Source organism: Entelurus aequoreus, linkage group LG01 (assembly GCF_033978785.1).
Source record: "Entelurus aequoreus isolate RoL-2023_Sb linkage group LG01, RoL_Eaeq_v1.1, whole genome shotgun sequence".
Taxonomy (NCBI): domain Eukaryota; kingdom Metazoa; phylum Chordata; class Actinopteri; order Syngnathiformes; family Syngnathidae; genus Entelurus; species Entelurus aequoreus.
This window is the reverse complement of record NC_084731.1, coordinates 61,972,090-61,994,999: the sequence shown is the minus strand read 5'-3', so window position 1 is coordinate 61,994,999 and position 22,910 is coordinate 61,972,090. Positions and strand designations below refer to the sequence as shown.

The 22,910-nt window shown below is 42.9% G+C and overlaps 2 protein-coding genes across 2 annotated transcripts in view; one reads left to right on the top strand and one right to left on the bottom strand.

Moving 5' to 3' along the window:
• The first annotated feature begins 17,253 nt into the window (after positions 1 to 17,253).
• Positions 17,254 to 18,075, top strand: LOC133646696 (zinc finger BED domain-containing protein 5-like). The gene has a single exon (XM_062042402.1). The coding sequence runs from the start codon at positions 17,296 to 17,298 to the stop codon at positions 18,073 to 18,075; it is 780 nt and encodes a 259-aa protein (XP_061898386.1). The 5' UTR covers positions 17,254 to 17,295.
• A 1,939-nt stretch (positions 18,076 to 20,014) lies between these two features.
• pmela (premelanosome protein a) overlaps positions 20,015 to 22,910 on the bottom strand; it is a 55,042-nt gene continuing 52,146 nt past the window's right edge. Inside the window, exon 13 of the mRNA XM_062055783.1 lies at positions 20,015 to 20,377. Coding sequence (XP_061911767.1) covers positions 20,233 to 20,377 — 145 coding nt within the window. The 3' untranslated portion in view covers positions 20,015 to 20,232. The remainder of the gene's footprint in view (positions 20,378 to 22,910) is intronic.

The window sequence follows — 22,910 nt, the reverse complement described above, 5'->3', positions numbered from 1 at the left end:
GAGAGAAGAGGTTGGAGACTGTCCTGAAGCAAGCGTGCAGCTTTTTATAGCCGCACACTCTTCTGACGTCCTCACCCCACCCTCTGCTTTCTCCAGCTCTCTCCAGCATGTCCACTGCAGCCACGCCCTACCCTTTCTGTGCCTTCAGCACCACTCTCCTTGTGGACAGCTCCACCCTTTCACCCAGAGGACTTTAGGATGCGTCCTTGTCAGTTCAAGTTCACTCACTTGTAACAACAATTACATTTAAAATAACATTTACATTTAAAATAACATTTACATTTGCAATAACATTTACACTCGTAATAACATTTACATTGTAAGAACATTTACATTTGTAATAACGTTTATGTTTGTAATAACATTTGTAATAACATTTACATTTGTAATAACATTTACATTGTAATAATATTTACATTGTAATAACATTTTTATTTGTAATAACATTTACATTTCTAATAACATTTACATTGTAATAACATTTACATGTGTAATAACATTTACATTTGCACCAGCACGTCCTCATGCAAATATTTAATCATAATTTTCATTCTTCTGCCTCTTTTTTCTCTGCAGCCGCTGTCTCTCCTCTTACTCCTCTGCCTCCTCTTACATCCTCCTCTTACATCAGTGCTGGCGTCTGGACCTCAGCAGTGATGCTGCAGTTATTCAATACCCTCACTCTGCCACTTGCAAAACAGGCGGATTGCAATTTCTCATACATGTGTTACATATTCCACAAAACAATCATACATTTGTTACATATTACACACAAAATCATACATTTGTTACATATTAAGTTAAAGTTAAAGTTAAAGTACCAATGATTGTCACACACACACTAGGTGTGGTGAAATTTGTCCTCTGCATTTGACCCATCCCCTTGGGGAGCAGTGGGCAGCAGCGGCGCCGCGCCCGGGAATCATTTTGGTGATTTAACCCCCAATTCCAACCCTTGATGCTGAGTGCCTAGCAGGGAGGTAATGGGTCCCATTTTCATAGTCTTTGGTATGACTCGGCTGGGATTTGAACTCCAACCTACCGATCTCAGGGCGGACACTCTAACCCAGGGGTGTCAAACATACGGCCCGCGGGCCGGAACCGGCCCCCAAGGAGGTTCGATCAGGCCCGCAGGATAATTTGAAAGTGGAAAAAATGCATAAAAGACATGGAATTAATATTTTAAATTCGCTGCAATTCATGGATTATCCACTAAGGGGCGCACTCTTTCCATCAGAGTAGAAGACAAGCCGCATCACTGAGACAGACTGAAAACAGCAGACGGTATCAATGCGGCATCTGCTGCTTGTTACGACGTTGTTAATACCTTGGTCTCTACCTCTCCGCTACACCCTCATTAGCCAAAATGTCGTTATCCAAACGGAGAAAAGTAGATAAGGAGTGTAGAATTTTCAAAGAAAATGGACCTCGTCCTATTTATTTACAGAGATGCACGGAAAACCTTCGTGCTTGGTGTGTTTGCAACAAGTTTCGGTATTGAAGGAATATAATATTCGACGCCACTACGAGACTCATCACAGCGAAAAATATGACGGCTTGCAAGGACAACTGAGAAGAGATAAGATTAACGAATTGCTGGCGGGTCTGAGGAAACAGCAGTCAACTTTCATCCAGAGCCGAGAAGTCAGTGAAGCAGCGGTAAAAGCCAGCTACCTAATTGCTAGCGAAATAGCATTAGCATCGAAGCCGTATTCCGACGGTGACTTTGTTAAACGATGCATGATGAAGGCGGCTGAACTTGTATGTCCCGAGAAGCGACAAGCTTTTGCCAATATTAGCCTGACGAGGAATACTATAGCAGAGAGGATTTCGGAACTATCGGCAGATTTAGACAGTCAATTGAAACAGAGAGTTAAGTCATTTATTGCATTTTCCGTGGCAATTGACGAGAGCACTGACATCACAGACGTGGCCCAACTGGCCATATTTATTCGAGGAGTTGATGAGACATTGACTGTTACTGAAGAGTTTCTTGAGTTGGTGCCAATGATGGACACCACAACAGCCGAGGACATTTTTGGCTCTGTCGTTGCTGCATTGGACAGAGTTGGAGTGGACTGGTCCCGCGCTGTCAGCCTGGCTACAGACGGCGCGCCATCCATGGTCGGAAAGAAAGCAGGTGTCGCGACAAAGTTCAAAGACAAAGTACAAGCCCTTAATGGAGGAGATCGTTTCTGGACATTTCACTGTATTTTGCACCAGGAGGCATTGTGTTGCAAGTCGCTGAAAATGGACCACGTCATGGAGGTGGTTGTTCGCACTGTAAATTTCATCCGGTCCAGAAGTCTGAACCATCGTCAGTTTGACAAACTTCTCAGCGACAGCAACATTACCCACAGCCTGCCATCCCACACTGAAGTGAGATGGTTAAGCCGAGGCGCTGTGCTGAGGCATTTCTTTGATCTACGAGAGGAAATCGGACAGTTCATGGAGAAAAAAGGAAAACCGGTGTTGGAATTACAATCTCAGGAATGGCTACGGGACCTTGGATTCTTGGTTGATATTACTGAACACTTGAACAATCTGAACAAAATGTTGCAAGGCCGCAAAAAAGTTGTCACACAGTTTTCTGACAACATACATGCATTTAAGTTGAAGCTGACTTTGTGGGAGATGCAACTGGCAAATGGCAACCCTGCTCATTTCCCCTGTCTGAGAGATGTGTGTGTGACCAGACCTGATGCGGACATGAAACGGTACAAAGACAAAATTGCAGGACTACTGCGGGAGTTTGAGAAACATTTTCAGGTATTTTGTGAACTTGAGACAGAATTTTCAGTTTTTCGCTCACCTTTCACAGTTAAAGCTTCTGATCTGCCGGTCGAAATTCAGCTAGAGATAATTGATTTGCAGTGTGATGCAGATTTGAAGGGCAAATTTGCCTCTGTAGGTCTGGACAGATTTTATCAGTATCTACTACCAGGGTACCCCAAATTAACAGCCCTGGCTGCTAAAATGTTGTGCATGTTTGGGACAACCTACCTTTGTGAACAAATTTTCTCAGTGATGAATATCAATAAAACAAAAATGCGTTCAAGGCTCACAAACAAGCACTTAAATGACATTCTGAAAGTGACAGCTAGTCAGGACATGACACCTGGTGTTGATGCACTTGTACAGGCCAAAAGATGCCAAGTTTCAGGAACAAATACAAGTCCAGACTAGACTAACACCTTTAAAATGCTGCCTTAGATACTGTTTGCATTGAAAGAATACAGCTCTGTGAAGATGAATCCTTACTGTGGTGATTTAAAAAATGTGCACTTTAATGTTAGTCAGCAGCTTCAAAACAAAAGTTGTGTGATGGAATTCTACTGTTCATACAACTCCATAAATTTTCAGTATGTATTGTATGTGTATGTATGTTTCATGTATGAAGTTTACAGATTTACAGGACAGGCGAACACTTTCTTCATTACACATTTAAAATCACTCTCCTTAGTTTGTAAGGTGTACGCAGGGATTACATTTAGATTTTATATGCGTATGTGTAAGTGGTTTAAAAATTCCTTTCTTTAAAAGTCTCATTTAATCTTAAAGTGCATTACTATATTTTTCAGTACCAATTAAAGTTTTGTGCCTTTGTACAATCAGTGGGATCAGTTGCAATGCATATTTGTGAATGATAAAAGTAAATTGCACATTTGTCTAAGGAAATATGAGGTGTTTCATGAAATGTTTTGTAAAAGGATAGTTCATAAAATTTCAATATTTTCCTAATGTTCTTGTGCTTCTTTACACCAAAACAAAGGAAAGACATGATATTTTGGTTATTTATAGCAGAGTATGGTATAATTTTAATGGTCCGGCCCACTTGACATCTCCCTAGGCCGTATGTGGCCCACGATGCGAAATGAGTTTGACACCCCTGCTCTAACCACTAGGCTACACACAAAAATCATACCTGTGTTACATATTACACACAAAAAATATCCATATGTTACGTATTACACACAAAAATCATACATTTGTTACGTATTACACAGAAAAATCTTTCACGTGTTTCGTATTACACACAACAATCATACATTTGTTACGTATTACACACAAAAATCATACATTTGTTACGTATTACACACAAAAATCTTTCACGTGTTACGTATTACACACAAAAATCATACATTTGTTATGTATAACACACAAAAATCATACATTTGTTACATATGATATTACAGACAAAATACATTTGTTACGTATAACACACAAAAATCATACATTTGTTACATATTACACACAAAATCATACATTTGTTACGTATAACACACAAAAATCATACATTTGTTACATATTACACACAAAATCATACATTTGTTACGTATAACACACAAAAATCATACATTTGTTACATATTACAGACAAAATCATACATGTGTTACATATTACACACAAAATCATACATGTGTTACGTATTACACACAAAAATCATACTTTTTTTTTTGTTTTATTTTTTTATTATTATTAAATCAACATAAAAAACACTTTCAATTAGTGCATCAACCCAAAAAACCTCCCTCCCCCATTCACACTCATCCACACCCACTCACACAAAAGGGGTTGTTTCCTTCTGCTACCAATATTCTGGTTCCCACAACATAGACAACACATCTGCAAGGGACACAGTCCCTGAAGCGCACATGATTGTGTGTGCCGCCGGTTCACTAACATTTTCATTAATTACTATTTTTTATGTAATTGTTTTTATATTGTTTTACTTTCTTTTTTATCCAAGAAAATGTTTTTTTATTCATTTATCTTATGTTATTTTATTTTTTTTAGAAAAGGACCTTATCTTCACCAGACCAGGTTGTCAATGAAATTGGATTTGTTTAAAGGGTTTTTAAAACCAGGTCCAGTCCAGATAATGTCCAAGTCGGGCTCAGCAACACACACCTTCATCCATGTACATTGAAAAAATTAGGGAACACAACAGATTGCTTATAATTTATAAACAAAATTACATTTTCAAAAAATGCATTTATGTACAATCCAGATTATGTCAAGGTCAGACTCAGTAACACACACCTTCATTTTTGTACACTCAAATTAGGGAACACAACAGATAGCATTTATGTTGTTGTTGTTGTTGCATACCTATAAACATAATTAGTTTGGGGGTTTTGTATGTTGATCTACATTTATTTACTTTTTCTTGTCTTTCATGTTAATAAGGAGACACTGTTATGCAGAGGTGTACTTATTACCATGTTATACAATGAGGCAAAGGCTACTATTCAGTAAGAGACAATCAGAGACAATAAATAAATGTTGACTGACAGAAGTGCATTCATCATCTTAGTTGTGTGCTCTGAGGCTGACATCATTCTGGGCATGCTCAGTGGCGCCTGGGCGTGGCCCACTAATGTGATGTGTAGCTGCGTGTTTCAGACGCATCCTCTGACACGATAACCAGATTAGTGGAGGTCAGGTTCTGTGTGCCATGGTCGGCCCTGTTCATATCCGTCTTCTGCAATCTAATTATGGCCTCCAACTCTCCTCCATGCACATCTCCTTCTCTCTGCTCGGATTTGTCTCCAGACCTATCGATATTTCAGGACTTGGGCCGTTCAAAAACCACAGAACCGAATGTTGTTGTTTTTTGGTAGGGGGTTGGACTGGACTGCAGCAGGAATACAAAGCAGATGGCAGATGTTCCCATCAAGGATTGATCCCCCTGCTTGTCAGAGAACCCCCCAAGGAACCATCAATCCAATCATGGACCGGGTCTGTTTCCATTTCCAGTCCTCAGAGAGTGGATCGGGTTTCTTATCTAAATGTGGTCTTGGTATCACAAACTAAGGAGGATAACATAAAACCACATTCATGGTGGTGAGGGATCCTGGTAATTGATCAACCTGCAACACTTTTGCCTCAAGCAGGGATATTCAACTCAACTGTTTGGGGGTCACATTCCCAGAAAGCCATGTCCCCTACAGTGGACATCTGATGTTGGTGTAGTTCTTTTGTCAGAGTTACAGGAGAACTTTGCTGTTTTTAGGGACTTTCTGCAACAAAGATCCTCTCTACGACAGCACTCTTATAACGTTATAGTGCTCCTAGTTTAGTGTATATTTGTGTTGCTAGTGCTTCTACTTCCTTGTTTATGTCCCCTTTGCTAGGAGTGCCGAACTTACACACCAGACTCCTGTTTATTGAGTAGTGTCCCCACCTGCTGCCAACACTAATCACGACCCCTTATCTTGTGAGTGACATGTTAATGTGTCACTATATTTTAATGTTGGTCATTATGGTGGTACTTGATGAACACTTAGGTCTACTACACTACTGTACTTTAATGTTGTCATTATGGTGGTACTTGATGAATACTTTGGTGTACTACACTACTGTATTTTAATGTTGTCATTATGGTGGTACTTAGTGAATACTTAGGTCTACAACACTTCTGTATTTTAATGTTGTCATTATGGTGGTACTTGATGAGTACTTAGGTCTACTACACTACTGTACTTTAATGTCATTATGGTGGTACTTGATGAATACTTAGGTCTACTACACCACTGTATTTTAATGTTGGTCATTATGGTGGTACTTGATGAATACTTAGGTCTATTACACTACTGTACTTTAATGTTGTCATTAATGTGATACTTGATGAATATGTATGTCTACTACACTACTGTACTTTATTGTTGTCATTATTGTGGTACTTGATGAGTACTTAGGTCTACCACACTACTGTACTTTAATGTCATTGTGGTGGTACTTGATGAATACTTAGGTCTACTACACTACTGTACTTTAATGTTGTCATTAATGTGGTACTTGATGAATACTTAGGTCTACTACACTACTGTACTTTAATGTTGTCATTAATGTGGTACTTGATGAATACTTATGTCTACTACACTACTGTACTTTACAGTGACGTGCGGTCACTAGAGGCAGGTGAGGCGGGGCCTCACCTGCCATCATGGAAAGAAAAAAAATGTAAAAAGAAAAAAAATAAAATAAATTGTTATATGTATCCAGTGATTATACTATAAAGTTATTTTCCATTTAACTTCACCAGTTTTAGATTATTTTTATTCATAATCGCTGAATTTTCACATTTGCCGTTCAAATACTGAGAAGAGACTTGCTGTGATCAGCAGCCAGTTGAGGCACGTCACTGCGTTGTGCCTCAACATGGATTGCGGATTCGGGTAACTGCTGGCCTGCTGTGCAGTGAGACCGTATTGCTATATGAACTATATTATACATTTCCATAGTTTAGTTAGCTGAGGTATATAATGTACAGTGTATATTGTCAACAACTGTATGTGTGTAACGTGTTTCTTGTGCTGAGCAATCATAAAACGGCTGCGAAGACGCACTGTGTGAGGCTTGCAGTAATCCCGCCTCCTGGTGGTAGAGAATGCACCCCCGCCGTAGAATGCACCCCCTGACGAGAGTGTTATATCAACTAAAGCCCACACTTAAACTTTCCACGTGCAAGATTGAATCTATTTAAAAAAGTTATTTAATAAGAAGCCAAAAAGTGCAAAAACAATAATGTTCGTGTTGGAGGAGTTGTGAATGACAGGGCCACAACATTAGGTACACCTGCAGACTGCAGCACGGATTTCATATTTCATTCATTCACAACTCCTCCAACACGAATATTATTGTTTTTGCACTTTTTGGCTTCTTATTGAGCTGCTGCATTTTTTGGTTGGGTTGCTTATTTCTTTTGAGTAACTTCTACATTTCTAAAAGGAGAGGAATGTAATAGAGTGATCTATGTTTGTCTGTTGCCATCTCCTGGTTAATGTTGGCTATAGCGCACTGGGGTTACTTTTTGGTTGGCCAACGATTTACGTGGTGTTGCGCACCTGACGTCAAGTGTGTTGAGTCTGTTCTAAAGTCTACAGTAAAGAGACGTACTTCATCACCTCGCCTGGTTATTGCCTCCAACCCAATATATTACATAAAGGTAAGACTATAATAACGTTTTTTTTTATTAAATGTGCTTTTTTGTGTGCTACAGTTTGTATGTGTAAAGTTAAAGTTAAGTTAAAGTATCAATGATTGTCACACACACACTAGGTGTGGTGAAATTTGTCCTCTGCATTTGACCCATCCCTTGATCACCCCCTGGGAGGTGAGGGGAGCAGTGGGCAGCAGTGGCGCTGCGCCCGGGAATCATTTTTGGTGATTTAACCCCCAATTCCAACCCTTGATGCTGAGTGCCAAGCAGGGAAGAATGCTGGTATGAGCTTTTAAACATAACCCGTTAACTGCTGCCAATCAAATGGTGAATAAGATACTCTTTAGAGTTCATATGTTTGTAAATCTGACTGTGATGAAGTCAGTGCCTCACCAGCCATGAACCTCACCGCACGTCACTGGTACTTTAATGTTGTCATTATGGTGGTACTTGATGAGTACTTAGGTCTACTACACTACTGTACTTTAAAGTTGTCATTATGGTGGTACTTAGTGAATACTTAGGCCTACTACACTACTGTACTTTAATGTTGTCATTATGGTGGTACTTGATGAATACTTGGGCCTACTAAACTACTGTACTTTAATGTTGTCATTATGGTGGCACTTGATGAATACTTAGGTCTACTACACTACTGTACTTGGAGGTGCTATTTGGTAAAAAAGTTTAAGAACCACTCATCTAGTGTTTATATGACTTTCCTGTAGAACTGTTTGTCTCCCAAGTTTTAAACTGAACTGGGGGGCCGTTAGACTGTCACTTCGGGACGTATTTGGCCCCTGGGCCAGCAGTTGTACAACCCTGGCCTACAGCATCATTAGAGAATGTTTCTGCAGGTTTGGGCTGTGAAAAATTATGTCCAAGGCGGGGCGGCCAGATTCTTTCCTGCAGCGGCAAAGTGGCTCAGGAGTTAAAAATGGAAACAAATCACCAGGGGACCAAAAGGATCCATAACTGCAGGGTTTAGTGATCAGAGTACTGCAATACCGCAGTGCAGAGTTTGGTGATTAGAGTACTGCAATACTGCAGTGCAAGAAGACATCATCAGAGTACTGCAGTACTGCAGTGCAAGAAGACATCATCAGAGTACTGCAATACTGCAGTGATCAGAGTGCAATACTGCAGTGCAGGAAGACATGATTAGAGTACTGCAATACCGCAGTGCAGGGTTTAGTGATCAGAGTACTGCAATACTGCAGCGCAGCAAGACATGATTAGAGAACTGCAATACTGCAGTGGTCAGAGTACTGCAATACTGCAGTGCAGGAAGACATTATTAGAGTACTGCAATACCGCAGTGCATGGTTTAGTGATCAGAGTACTGAAATACTGCAGCGCAGCAAGACATGATTAGAGTACTGCAATACCGCAGTGCAGGGTTTAGTGATCAGAGTACTGCAATACTGCAGCGCAGCAAGACATGATTAGAGAACTGCAATACTGCAGTGGTCAGAGTACTGCAATACTGCAGTGCAGGAAGATATGATAAGAGTACTGCAATACTGCAGTGATCAGAGGACTACAATACTGCAGTGCAGGAAAACATGATTAGAAAACTGCAATACTGCAGTATACGTGACATGTGACTGTGCATCACGTGACATGTGAGTGTGACATCACGTGACATGTGAATGTGACATCACATGACATGCAAGTTTGACATCACCTGACATGTGAGTGTGACATCACCTGACATGTGAGTGGGACATCGAGTGCCATCACGTGACATCACGTGACGTGAGTGTGACATCACGTGACATGTGAGTGTGACATCATGTGACATCACATGACATGCAAGTTTGACATCACGTGACATGTGAGTGTGACATCACGTGACATGTGAGTGTGACATCACGTGACATCATGTGACATGTGAGTGTGACATCACTTGACATCATGTGGCATGTGAATGTGACATCACGTGACATGTGAGTGTGACATCACGTGACATCACGTGGCATGTGAGTGTGACATCACGTGACATCACGTGACATGTGATGACATCACGTGACATGTGAGTGTGACATCACATGACATGTGAGTGTGACATCACGTGCCATGTGATTGTGACATCACGTGACATGTGAGTGTGACATCATTTGACATCACGTGACATGTGAGTGTAACATCACGTGATATGTGAGTGTGACATGACGTGACATGTGAGTGTGACATGTGAGTGTGACATGTGAGTGTGACATCATGTTACATCACGTGACATGTGAGTGTAACATCACGTGATATGTGAGTGTGACATCACGTGACATGTGAATGTGACGTCATGTGACATCACTTGACATGTGAATTACATCACCTGACATGTGAGTGACATCACGTGACATGTGAGTGTGACATCACTTGACATCATGTGGCATGTGAGTGACATCACGTGACATGTGAGTGTGACATCACGTGCCATGTGATTGTGACATCACATGACATGTGAGTGTAGCATCACGTGATATGTGAGTGTGACATCACGTGACATGTGAGTGTGACATCATTTGACATCACGTGACATGTGAGTGTGACATCATGTGACATCACGTGACATGTGAGTGTGACATCACGTGACATGTGAGTGTGACATCACGTGCTATGTGATTGTGACATCACGTGACATGTGAGTGTGACATCATTTGACATCACGTGACATGTGAGTGTAACATCATGTGATATGTGAGTGTGACATGACGTGACATGTGAGTGTGACATCATGTGACATCACGTGACATGTGAGTGTAACATCACGTGATATGTGAGTGTGACATCACGTGACATGTGAGTGTGACATCATGTGACATCACTTGACATGTGAATTACATCACCTGACATGTGAGTGACATCACGTGACATGTGAGTGTGACATCACTTGACATCACGTGGCATGTGAGTGTGACATCACGTGCCATGTGATTGTGACATCACGTGACATGTGAGTGTGACATCATTTGACATCACGTGACATGTGAGTGTAACATCACGTGATATGTGAGTGTGACATGACGTGACATGTGAGTGTGACATGTGAGTGTGACATCATGTGACATCACGTGACATGTGAGTGTAACATCACGTGATATGTGAGTGTGACATCACGTGACATGTGAGTGTGACATCATGTGACATCACTTGACATGTGAATTACATCACCTGACATGTGAGTGACATCACGTGACATGTGAGTGTGACATCACTTGACATCACGTGGCATGTGAGTGTGACATCACGTGACATGTGAGTGTGACATCACGTGCCATGTGATTGTGACATCACATGACATGTGAGTGTAACATCACGTGATATGTGAGTGTGACATCACGTGACATGTGAGTGTGACATCATGTGACATCACGTGACATGTGAGTGTGACATCATGTGACATCACGTGACATGTGAGTGTGACATCACGTGACATGTGAGTGTGACATCACGTGACCTGTGAGTGTGACATAATGTGACATCATGTGACATGTGAGTGACATAACGTGACATGTGAGTGTGACATCATGTGACATCACATGACATGTGAGTGACATCACCTGACATGTGAGTTACATCACGTGACATGTGAGTGACATCACGTGACATAAGAGTTTGACATCATGTGACATCACGTGACATGTGAGTGACATAACGTGACATGTGAGTGTGACATCATGTGACATCGCATGACATGTGAGTGACATCACCTGACATGTGAGTTACATCACGTGACATGTGAGTGTGACATCATGTGACATCACGTGACATGTGAGTGACATCACCTGACATGTGAGTGTGACATCACGCAACATCACGTGACATGTGTGTGACATCACATGACATGTCATGTGACATGTGAGTGTGACATCACTTGACATGTGAGTGTTATATCACATGACATGTGAGTGTGACATCACGTGAGTGTGACATCATGTGACATCACATGATATGTGAGTGTGACACCACGTGACATGTGAGTGTGACATCACGTGACATGTTATTGTGACATCACGTGACATGTGAGTGTGACATCAAATGACATGTGAGTGTGACATCATGTGACATCACGTGACATGTGAGTGACATCACGTGACATGTGAGTGTGACATCACGTGACATGTGAGTGTTACATCACTTGATATGTGAGTGTGACATCGTGTGACATCACGTGATTTGTGAGTGACATCACGTGACATGTGAGTGTTACATCACTTGATATGTGAGTGTGACATCGTGTGACATCACGTGATTTGTGAGTGTGACATCATGTGACATCACGTGACATGTGAGTGTGACATCATGTGACATCACGTGACATGTGAGTGTGACATCACGTGACATGTGAGTGACATCCCTTGACATGTGAGTGTTACATCACTTGACATGTGTGACATCATGTTACATGTGAGTGTGACATCATGTGACATTACATGATATGTGAGTGTGGCATCACGTGACATGTGAGTGTGACATCACGTGCCATGTGATTGTGACATCACGTGACATGTGAGTGTGACATCACATGACATGTGAGTGTGATATCATGTGACATCACGTGACATGTGAGTGTGACATCACGTGACATGTGAGTGTGACATCATGTGACATCACGTGACATGTGAGTGTGACATCAAATGACATGTGAGTGTGACATCATGTGACATCACGTGACATGTGAGTGACATCACGTGACATGTGAGTGTGACATCACGTGACATGTGAGTGTTACATCACTTGATATGTGAGTGTGACATCGTGTGACATCACGTGATTTGTGAGTGACATCACGTGACATGTGAGTGTTACATCACTTGATATGTGAGTGTGACATCGTGTGACATCACGTGATTTGTGAGTGTGACATCATGTGACATCACGTGACATGTGAGTGTGACATCATGTGACATCACGTGACATGTGAGTGTGACATCACGTGACATGTGAGTGACATCCCTTGACATGTGAGTGTTACATCACTTGACATGTGTGACATCATGTTACATGTGAGTGTGACATCATGTGACATTACATGATATGTGAGTGTGGCATCACGTGACATGTGAGTGTGACATCACGTGCCATGTGATTGTGACATCACGTGACATGTGAGTGTGACATCACATGACATGTGAGTGTGATATCATGTGACATCACGTGACATGTGAGTGTGACATCACGTGACATGTGAGTGTGACATCATGTGACATCACGTGACATGTGAGTGTGACATCAAATGACATGTGAGTGTGACATCATGTGACATCACGTGACATGTGAGTGTGACATCACGTGACATGTGAGTGTTACATCACTTGATATGTGAGTGTGACATCGTGTGACATCACGTGATTTGTGAGTGTGACATCATGTGACATCACGTGACATGTGAGTGTGACATCATGTGACATCACGTGACATGTGAGTGTGACATCACGTGACATGTGAGTGACATCCCTTGACATGTGAGTGTTACATCACTTGACATGTGTGACATCATGTTACATGTGAGTGTGACATCATGTGACATTACATGATATGTGAGTGTGGCATCACGTGACATGTGAGTGTGACATCACGTGCCATGTGATTGTGACATCACGTGACATGTGAGTGTGACATCACATGACATGTGAGTGTGATATCATGTGACATCACGTGACATGTGAGTGTGACATCACGTGACATGTGAGTGTGATATCATGTGACATCACGTGACCCCAGTTTGTGAGAGTGGGCAACAGCACCTCCAGAGCACCGGCTCCCCCCAGGGATGCGTCCTGAGTCCGCTACTGTTCACGTTGATGACCCACGACTGCTGCGCCAGGTCCACTAGTAACCACATTGTGAAGTATGCGGACGACACAACAGTAGTGGGCCTCATCCGAGACAACGACGACATGGACTACAGGGAGGAGGTGAAACATCTGGTTGACTGCACCAGTCCAGTCACGCGCCACTCTTCATCAACGGCACAGCGGTGGAGATGGTAAGCAGTACCAAGTTCCTGGGGGATGCAGATAAATGACAATATGACCTGGTCCCTACACACTCTTGTAAAAAGAGCTCAGCAGCGCATGCACTTTTTGCGTGGGATAAAAAGAGCACAGCATCACAGCTCTGTATAACACAGTTTGAGAGGAACCCAAGGATGCAGACAAAAGGTGAGTTGAACAGTTCTTTACTGAAGTTGCATACTCACAAAAAGGCGCTCCTCACTGGAGGGAACAAAAGACAACAGTGCAAAAAGGAGAACTCAAATTGGGCACCGTGGAGAAAACAAAAACTAATATATAAAAATAGAACAAACTTGGGTCGGAGTTGCAAGACGTGCTACCGCCGACGTAGACACCAAGCTGGATGGCACCGGGAGTGGCCAGGATGACAAGCTGCAAGAAACACGAAGCATGGAAGCCTTTAGAAGTGGAGAGCCGAGGAGTGGAATCACCAAGTGCCATCCAGCTGCCAAGGTGCTGCTTAAATAGCATCAGGGTAAATTGGGAGCAGCTGTGCACGTCACACAACTCCGCCCACAATGGGAACACAGGAACTCTAAGGGGAAGGAGAAATAAAGTGAAGGTCAACAAGGTCAACTGCACCACAAAGGAAAACTGAGTACAAACCACGAGGTGGCAGCAGGTGGTGACAGTATCCCCCCTTAATCAACGGACACCACCTGGCGGACCTCCTGGTTTTTCAGGAATTCTGTGATAAAATTCGTAATTAGCATTTTATCAATGATAAGGGAACGAGAGATCCAGGAACGATCATCTGGGGCGTAACCCTTCCAGTCGATCAGAAACTGCACCCCCATGCCTCGCCTCCTGGCGTCCAGGATGGTGTTTACTATGAAGGCCAAATGACCCTCCACCTGCAGAGGCGCTGGGGGTGACACTGATTCGAGGGCTAAGGTCGCTCGACTCGACGAGCTTCAGGCGGGAGACATGGTAGACTGGGTATGACTTAAAAGACTTTAGGTATCTTGAGTCGAGCTGTGACGGGAGTAATCATCCGCTTCACCTCGTATGGTCCAATGAGTCTCGGTGCCAGTTTCTTCGACACTCCTGGCAGAGTGATATCTTTGGATGATAGCCAAACCTTTTGGCCGGGTTTGTAGTCAGGGGCTGGTCTGCGATGACGATTTGCCATGGTTTGGTTTCATCTGGCAGTGCGAGATAGGGCGGCACGGGTATCACGCCACACACGGTGCACTCGGCGCAGGAAGGCAGTCACGGAAGGGATTGCGGACTTTACTTCCTGAGAGGAAAATATAGGAGGTTGGAACCCATGAACCACATGAAAAGGGGACCGGCCAGTAGAAGAACAAATGAGAGTGTTACGGGCATACTCCACCCAAGGGAGATAGGTGGACCACAATGATGGATGTTGGTGACAAACACATCTCAAGGCCGCCCCCAAGTCCTGGTTGGCTCTTTCAGATTGTCCATTAGATTGCGGGTGGTATCCTGATGACATACTAACGGTGGGCCCCAACAGGTTGCAGAATGATCTCCATGTAGCAGATGAAAATTGAGGACCTCTGTCTGACACCACATCCTTGGGGATCCCGTGAAGACGAACCACATGGGTGACCAGAAGTTTGGCGGTTTCCAGGGAGGAGGGAAGTCTACGAAGGGGGACAAAGTGTGTGAATTTAGAGAATCTGTCTACAATGGTGAGGATGACAGAAAACCCCCTGGAGATGGGTAGACCTGTGACAAAGTCCAGAGCAATGTGCGACCTTGGACGAGAGGGGATGGGAAGAGGCTGCAGCAACCCCGCAGGAGCCGGATGGGAAGCCTTGTTCCTGGCGCAGACAGGGCATGCAGCCACAAATCTCTTTGTGTCAGTGTGGATGGTTGGCCACCAGAACCTCTGAGTGAGTAGGAACTCAGTGCGTCTGGCACCTGGGTGGCAGGCAATCTTGGAGGTGTGAGCCCAAGACAAGACTTCTGGATGGAGGGTTCTCGGCACAAAAAGGCGACCAGGGAGGCAGCCAACAGGAGATGGGGAGTCCTTCATAGCTTCCGACACAACCTCCCACTGTAATGCGGCAAGGATCCGGGACTGGGAAAGGATGGTCTCTGGGGGAGTGTCTTCTGTTGGGGGAGAGAACATCCTCAACAATGCGTCAGGTTTACCATTGAGTGACTCTGGGCGAAAGGTGATACAAAAGTCAAACCTTGTGAGGAATAGGGCCCACCGAGCCTGGTGGGGATTGAGGCGTTGAGCAGAGCGGAGGTAGGCTAGGTTACGATGATCCGTATAAATGATGATTGGATGTTTGGCACCCTCCAGCCAGTGCCTCCATTCTTGTAGAGCCAGGACCACTGCCAGAAGCTCTTGGTTCCCAATATCATAGTTCCTCTCTGCAGGTGAAAGGCGTTTGGAGAAGAAGGTGCAGGGGTGCAGCCTCCGATTGGCACTGGAATGCTGGGACAGCACAGCCCCTACAACGGTGTCAGATACGTCCACCTCAACAAAAAATGAGAGATCATGATTACAGTGGACTAATACATGAGCAGAGGTAAAAAGAGATTTAAGGCGTCGAAAAGCCTGGTCAGCCTCTGAGGACCACACAAAAGGAACTTTAGAGCAGTGATTTTCAACCAGTGTGCCGCGGCACACTAGTGTGCCGTGAGAGATCGTCAGGTGTGCCGCGGGAAATTATGTAATATCTCCTAATTTTAACCATTGTCGGGTGCCTGCTGTAATAAAGTGCAGCAGATAATGTAATACTCTTCTATTTCAGTAGGTGGCAGCAGAGGGCGATATACCTGTAAAGACAAGCGAGGTAGGCTGCGTGACACGTGACACTGACAGTGTGGGATCGCAGCAGGAGGAGGCGAGCAAGTGACAGTGATGGAGAAGTTTTTGAGAAGGGAAAATGTAAATGCCGGAAAGGGTCCTGGACAAAATTCTGACCCAAATGAAGGCCCCAGTATGAGTGGTCGACAAAATAAAAAAGACAAGACGGTGAGCTCGAGGCAATACAGCGAAAGCTATATCTTTCATTTGGATTTACTTTCACCGGGGATGCGACAGCACCGACTCCGCAGTGCTTGGTGTGTGGTGAGAAGCTATCCAATAGCGCCATGGTGCCAAGCAAGCTTGAACGCCATCTCCAAACGAAACACCCTTCCGTTCAAAACAAGCCGATGGACTATTTTGTACGCTTACGTACAAACAATGAGAAACAGGCAACCTTTCTGAGAAAAACCACAAAGGTAAACGAGAGAGCCCTCAAAGCTAGCTACCTTGTTGCTGAACTCGTAGCTAAATCAAAAAAGTCCCACACTGTGGCAGAAACATTAATACTGCCAGCTTGTAAAGCCATCGTAAATGAGATGCTCGGCCCTGACGCGGCCAAAGAGATCGCTAAAGTGCCTCTCTCAGATAACACAATTGCCAGACGTATTGATGATATGTCTGCGGACATCGAAACTATTGTTTTGGAAAAGATGCGCATCTGTAAGAAATTTGCCTTGCAAATTGATGAGTCGACGGATATTAGTGGACATTGTCAGCTCTTGGCCAACGTGCGTTTTGTGGATGGAGAAGCCATTAAAGAAAACTTCCTATTTTGCAAGACACTGCCAGAAAAATCAACAGGAGAGGAAATATTTCGGGTCACGTCGGAATATTTTGACAAAAGCGGGCTTTCGTGGGAAAACTGCACAGGTGTCTGCACTGATGGAGCCGCAGCCATGGTCGGGCGCGTCAAAGGCTTCGTAAGTAGGGTCAAAGAAAAAAACCCGGATGTTATTGTTACGCACTGTTTTTTGCACCGTGAGGCACTCGTTGCAAAGACCTTACCAGCAGATCTAGCTCCTGTGTTGGATGATGTTGTGCGCATAGTGAACTTTGTGAAGACGCGACCTTTGAAATGTCGCTTATTTGCGTCTTTGTGTGAGGAAATGGGAGCGGAACATAAAGTCTTATTGCTCCACACGGAGGTCCGGTGGCTGTCGCGCGGCAAAGTGCTTGCCCGTGTGTATGAGCTGCGAGAGGAACTTAAAGTATTTCTGACAAACGAGAGGTCCGATTACTCAAAGCTGCTTGCAAGTAATGAGTGGTGTGCAAAGCTGGCATACCTGGCTGAACACACGGATGCAAGGCCGAAATGAAAATCTGCTTACAAGCACTGATAAAATGAATGGATTCCGTTTGAAGGTGCAGCTCTGGCAACAACATGTGCAGCGTGGCAACCTTGAGATGTTCCCATTCACCGAGAAACTGCATGATGGCAACACTGCTGCAATGTGCGAAGTGATTGGCACACATTTGAAAACTCTTGAGAAAAAGTTGTTATTTTATTTCTCTTCAGCCTTCACAGAATGCCTTGACTGGGTCAGGGACCCATACAGCTCAGCATCCATTGCTGGTAAGGACATGACTTTAAAGGAGCAAGAGGAACTCATTGAACTGAAACAAGATTGGGGTTTAAAGCTAAACTTTGCTGATCTTCCTTTGGACAGTTTTTGGTTATCTGTTGCCAAGGAGTTCCCCATTCTGGCCAACAAAGCCATTTTGACATTGCTCCCGTTTTCAACCACATATATATGTGAGCTGAGCTTCTCAAGCTTGACTGCGATAAAAACTAAAAACAGAGAGAGACTGAGAGCTGTTGAGGAAGAGCTTTGTGTGTGTCTTTCTACCATTTCTGCCAGGATATCCATTTTGTGTTCATCGAAACAGGCCCAGGTTTCACACTAGGTGAGTATAAATACATTTAGAAACTATATTATTAACTATATGTATTATATACTGTGTTAGAGTGTCATTTTGTGTAATTTTGGTTGGTGGTGTGCCGCAGGATTTTGGAAATGTAAAAAGTGTGCCGGGGCTCAAAAAAGGTTGAAAATCACTGCTTTAGAGGACGTTAATCTATTTAAAGGCTGCGCTACTTTACTGAAGTCTCTAATAAAACGCCGGTAAAAGTTTGCGAACTGAAATTCAAGTATTTATTTTATTTATATATATATTCGTCCTGGTTTTTGTCCTGGTCGTGGAACTGTGGACCAGCTCTATACTCTCGGCAGGGTCCTTGAGGGTGCATGGGAGTTTGCCCAACCAGTCTACATGTGCTTTGTGGACTTGGAGAAGGCATTCGACCGTGTCCCTCGGGAAGTCCTGTGGGGAGTGCTCAGAGAGTATGGGGTATCGGACTGTCTGATTGTGGCGGTCCGCTCCCTGTATGATCAGTGTCAGAGCTTGGTCCGCATTGCCGGCAGTAAGTCGGACACGTTTCCAGTGAGGGTTGGACTTCGCCAAGGCTGCCCTTGTCACCGATTCTGTTCATAACTTTTATGGACAGAATTTCTAGGCGCAGTCAAGGCGTTGAGGGGATCCGGTTTGGTGGCTGCAGGATTAGGTGGTCCTGATGGCTTCATCTGGCCAGGATCTTCAGCTCTCACTGGATCGGTTCGCAGCTGAGTGTGAAGCGACTGGGATGAGAGTCAGCACCTCCAAGTCCGAGTCCATGGTTCTCGCCAGGAAAAGGGTGGAGTGCCATATATATAATGTTGTCATTATGGTGGTACTTAGTGAATACTTAGGCCTACTACACTACTGTACTTTAATGTTGTCATTATGGTGGTACTTGATGAATAATTAGGTCTACTACACTACTGTACTTTAATGTTGTCATTACGGTGGTACTTGATGAATACTTAGGTCTACTGCACTACTGTATTTTAATGTTGTCATTATGGTGGTACTTGATGAATACTTAGGTCTACTACACTACTGTACTTTAATGTTGTCATTATGGTGGTACTTGATGAATACTTAGGTCTACTACACTACTGTACTTTAATGTTGTCATTATGGTGGTACTTGATGAATACTTAGGTCTACTACACTACTGTACTTTAATGTACGGAGCATGTGATTAATGGAAATGAAGTATTTGAATGGTTAGACAGCATGTTTTGGTCATGTGACCATGTGTTGTAGTCCAGGACAAGAGAGTGAGGCTCTTTAAAGGTGTAGAAGTCAGAGGAAAAATGACAAGTTTAAGTGATAAAGTTCCATTTTATTATTTATGTTACAACACAAACTCTGTGAAATAGGAACTTTGATTACATTTGGAAGCAAATATTTTTAATTGAGGTCATTATACAAAAAGGCAAATGAACAAATACAGACTGAATTTCAACTTTAGATCAAATATTGGAGCAAACTTTATGTGTATTATTTCCAGATCTATGACAGCATGGGTCCTTCAAAGAGGCTCTCTTGTGCATTTCAAGATGATGACAGAGGAAACAGCTGAATAACATTCACACAATCCTGCCCTGCAGCAGTGGGCGACTCTCTCCGGGCGATTGTCGGATCAGAAGGTTCCACAGCAGCAACGGCACCGACGTCACTGACGAGCTGTTTCCATTGCTGTCGCCGCTCAGTGGTTGGTACTGTTTGAAGCGTCTGCACACACACACACACACACACACACACACACACACACACACACACACACACACACACACACACACACACACACACACACACACACACACACACACACACACACACACACACACACACACACACACACACCAGTCTTGTTATACACTCAATACATCCTGCTCTGATTTCATCATATACATATATACATACATACATACATACATATATATATGTATATATATATATATATATATATATATATATATATATATATATATATATATATATATATACATACACACATATATACATACATACATATATACATACACACATATGCACACACATATATACATACACATATATGTACATACATATACACGTACACACATATGCACACACATTCTGTATATACATACACATTTATACATACACACACATATACATACATATATACATACACATTTATACATACACACACATATATACATACACACACATATACATACATATATACATACACACACATATATACATACACACATATATACATACACATATACATACACACATATATACATATACACACATATACATAAATATATACACACACACAAATATATACATACACACTAGAGATGCGCGGATAGGCAATTATTTCATCACAAAAGTCGTCATCCACCCGCCATCCACCCGAACTAACATTTTATCAAAACCACAACCGCCCGCCACCCACCCGTTGTTATACATCTTTATATATATATACGATACAAGGCATTCCTGTTAAAGAAATGAGACTGATCCAATGCAGCAGAGACATTCAATGCGTGCCACGCAATAATATCTCTTGGCCACGCATTAGAGCACACTTGCCAACCCTCCCGGTTTTACCGGGAGACTCCCGGTATTCAGCCGGAGCTGGAGGCCGCGCCCCCTCCAGCTCAATGCGGACCTGAGTGGGCACAGCGGCGACAGTCTGTTTTCACGTCCGCTTTCCCACAATATTAACAGCGTGCCTGCCCAATCACGTTATAACTGTAGAATGATGGAGGGCGAGTTCTTGGTTTCTTATGTGGGTTTATTGTTAGGCAGTTTCATTAACGTCCTCCCAGCGCGGTAACAACACACAACAACAGCAGTCACGTTTTAGTCTACCGTAAAGCAGTTCGTCTGCCGTAAACTGCAATGTTGTGACACTCTTAAACAGGACAATACTGTCATCTACTGGAAAGCCTCCAGAACACTGAAATTCAAGTATTTCTTTTATTTATATGTATAATAAAATAAATAAATATATACATATATATATATATGTATATATATATATATATATGAATACTTGAGTTGGTGAATTCTAGCTTAAATATATTCCCCTCTTAACCACGCCCTTAACCACGCCCCCAACCACGACCCCAGCCCAACCACGCCCACCCCCGACCACAATTTCTTCCCCCTACAAAAACCTTCCCCCCCATTTACTTCCATGGTCATGTTTCCTCTTACGTCATTGACAGCGATCGATAGCACTTCGGCTTTGACTGCCCGTTGCTGGAAAGATACTTCGTCTTTGACAGCTGCTGGAATCTGAAGAAATCGATGATTGTTTTTTTTTTGTACGGGCGCGAAACAGGACAGTCGCGTGCGGGTTAAGGACCCCCGGCAACTTTGTGACTTTATTGGACGCAGCCCCGGAAGTAAATGGGGGGAAGGCTTTTGTAGGGGGGAAGAAATTTGGCGTGACAGCAGTGCCTGATGAATAATTGCCTGTTTCAAAGAGTGCTGCTCGTTTTTCGTATGTGGGTTGTCACATATGCATGTACACTAGATGGCAGTGTTGCCCTGTTTGAGACTGTCACAGCATTGCTGTTTACGGCAGACGACCTGCTTTACGGTAGGACAAAAACGTGACTGTTGTTGTTGTGTGATGTTGCCGCACTGGGTGGACGTTCATGAAAACTGCCTACAATAAACCCACCTAAAGAAACAAAGAACTCGCCCTCGATCATTCACATGGGTAACAACATTTAACTATGTATTTTTTTTTCGGAATTGGTTCGACCGCCACCCGCCCGAATCTATTTAAAATCTATTTTTTTCGTCATGCATCCGCCCGACCCGCGGATTACCCGCGGACTCCGCGGGTGTGCCCGCTAACTGCGCATCTCTAATACACACATATACATACATATATACATACACATATATACATACACACATATATACATACATACTTACATATATACATACATATATAGACATACATATATATACATACATACATACATACATACATACATACATACATACATGCATACATGCATACATACACACACATATACATACATATATACTGTACATACACACATATATACATACACACACATATATACATACATATATATACATACACATGTATACATACATAACTATACATACATACATATATACATACACATATATACATACACACACATATATTCATACACACACATATATATATACATATATACATACACACACACATATATACATACACATTTATACATACACA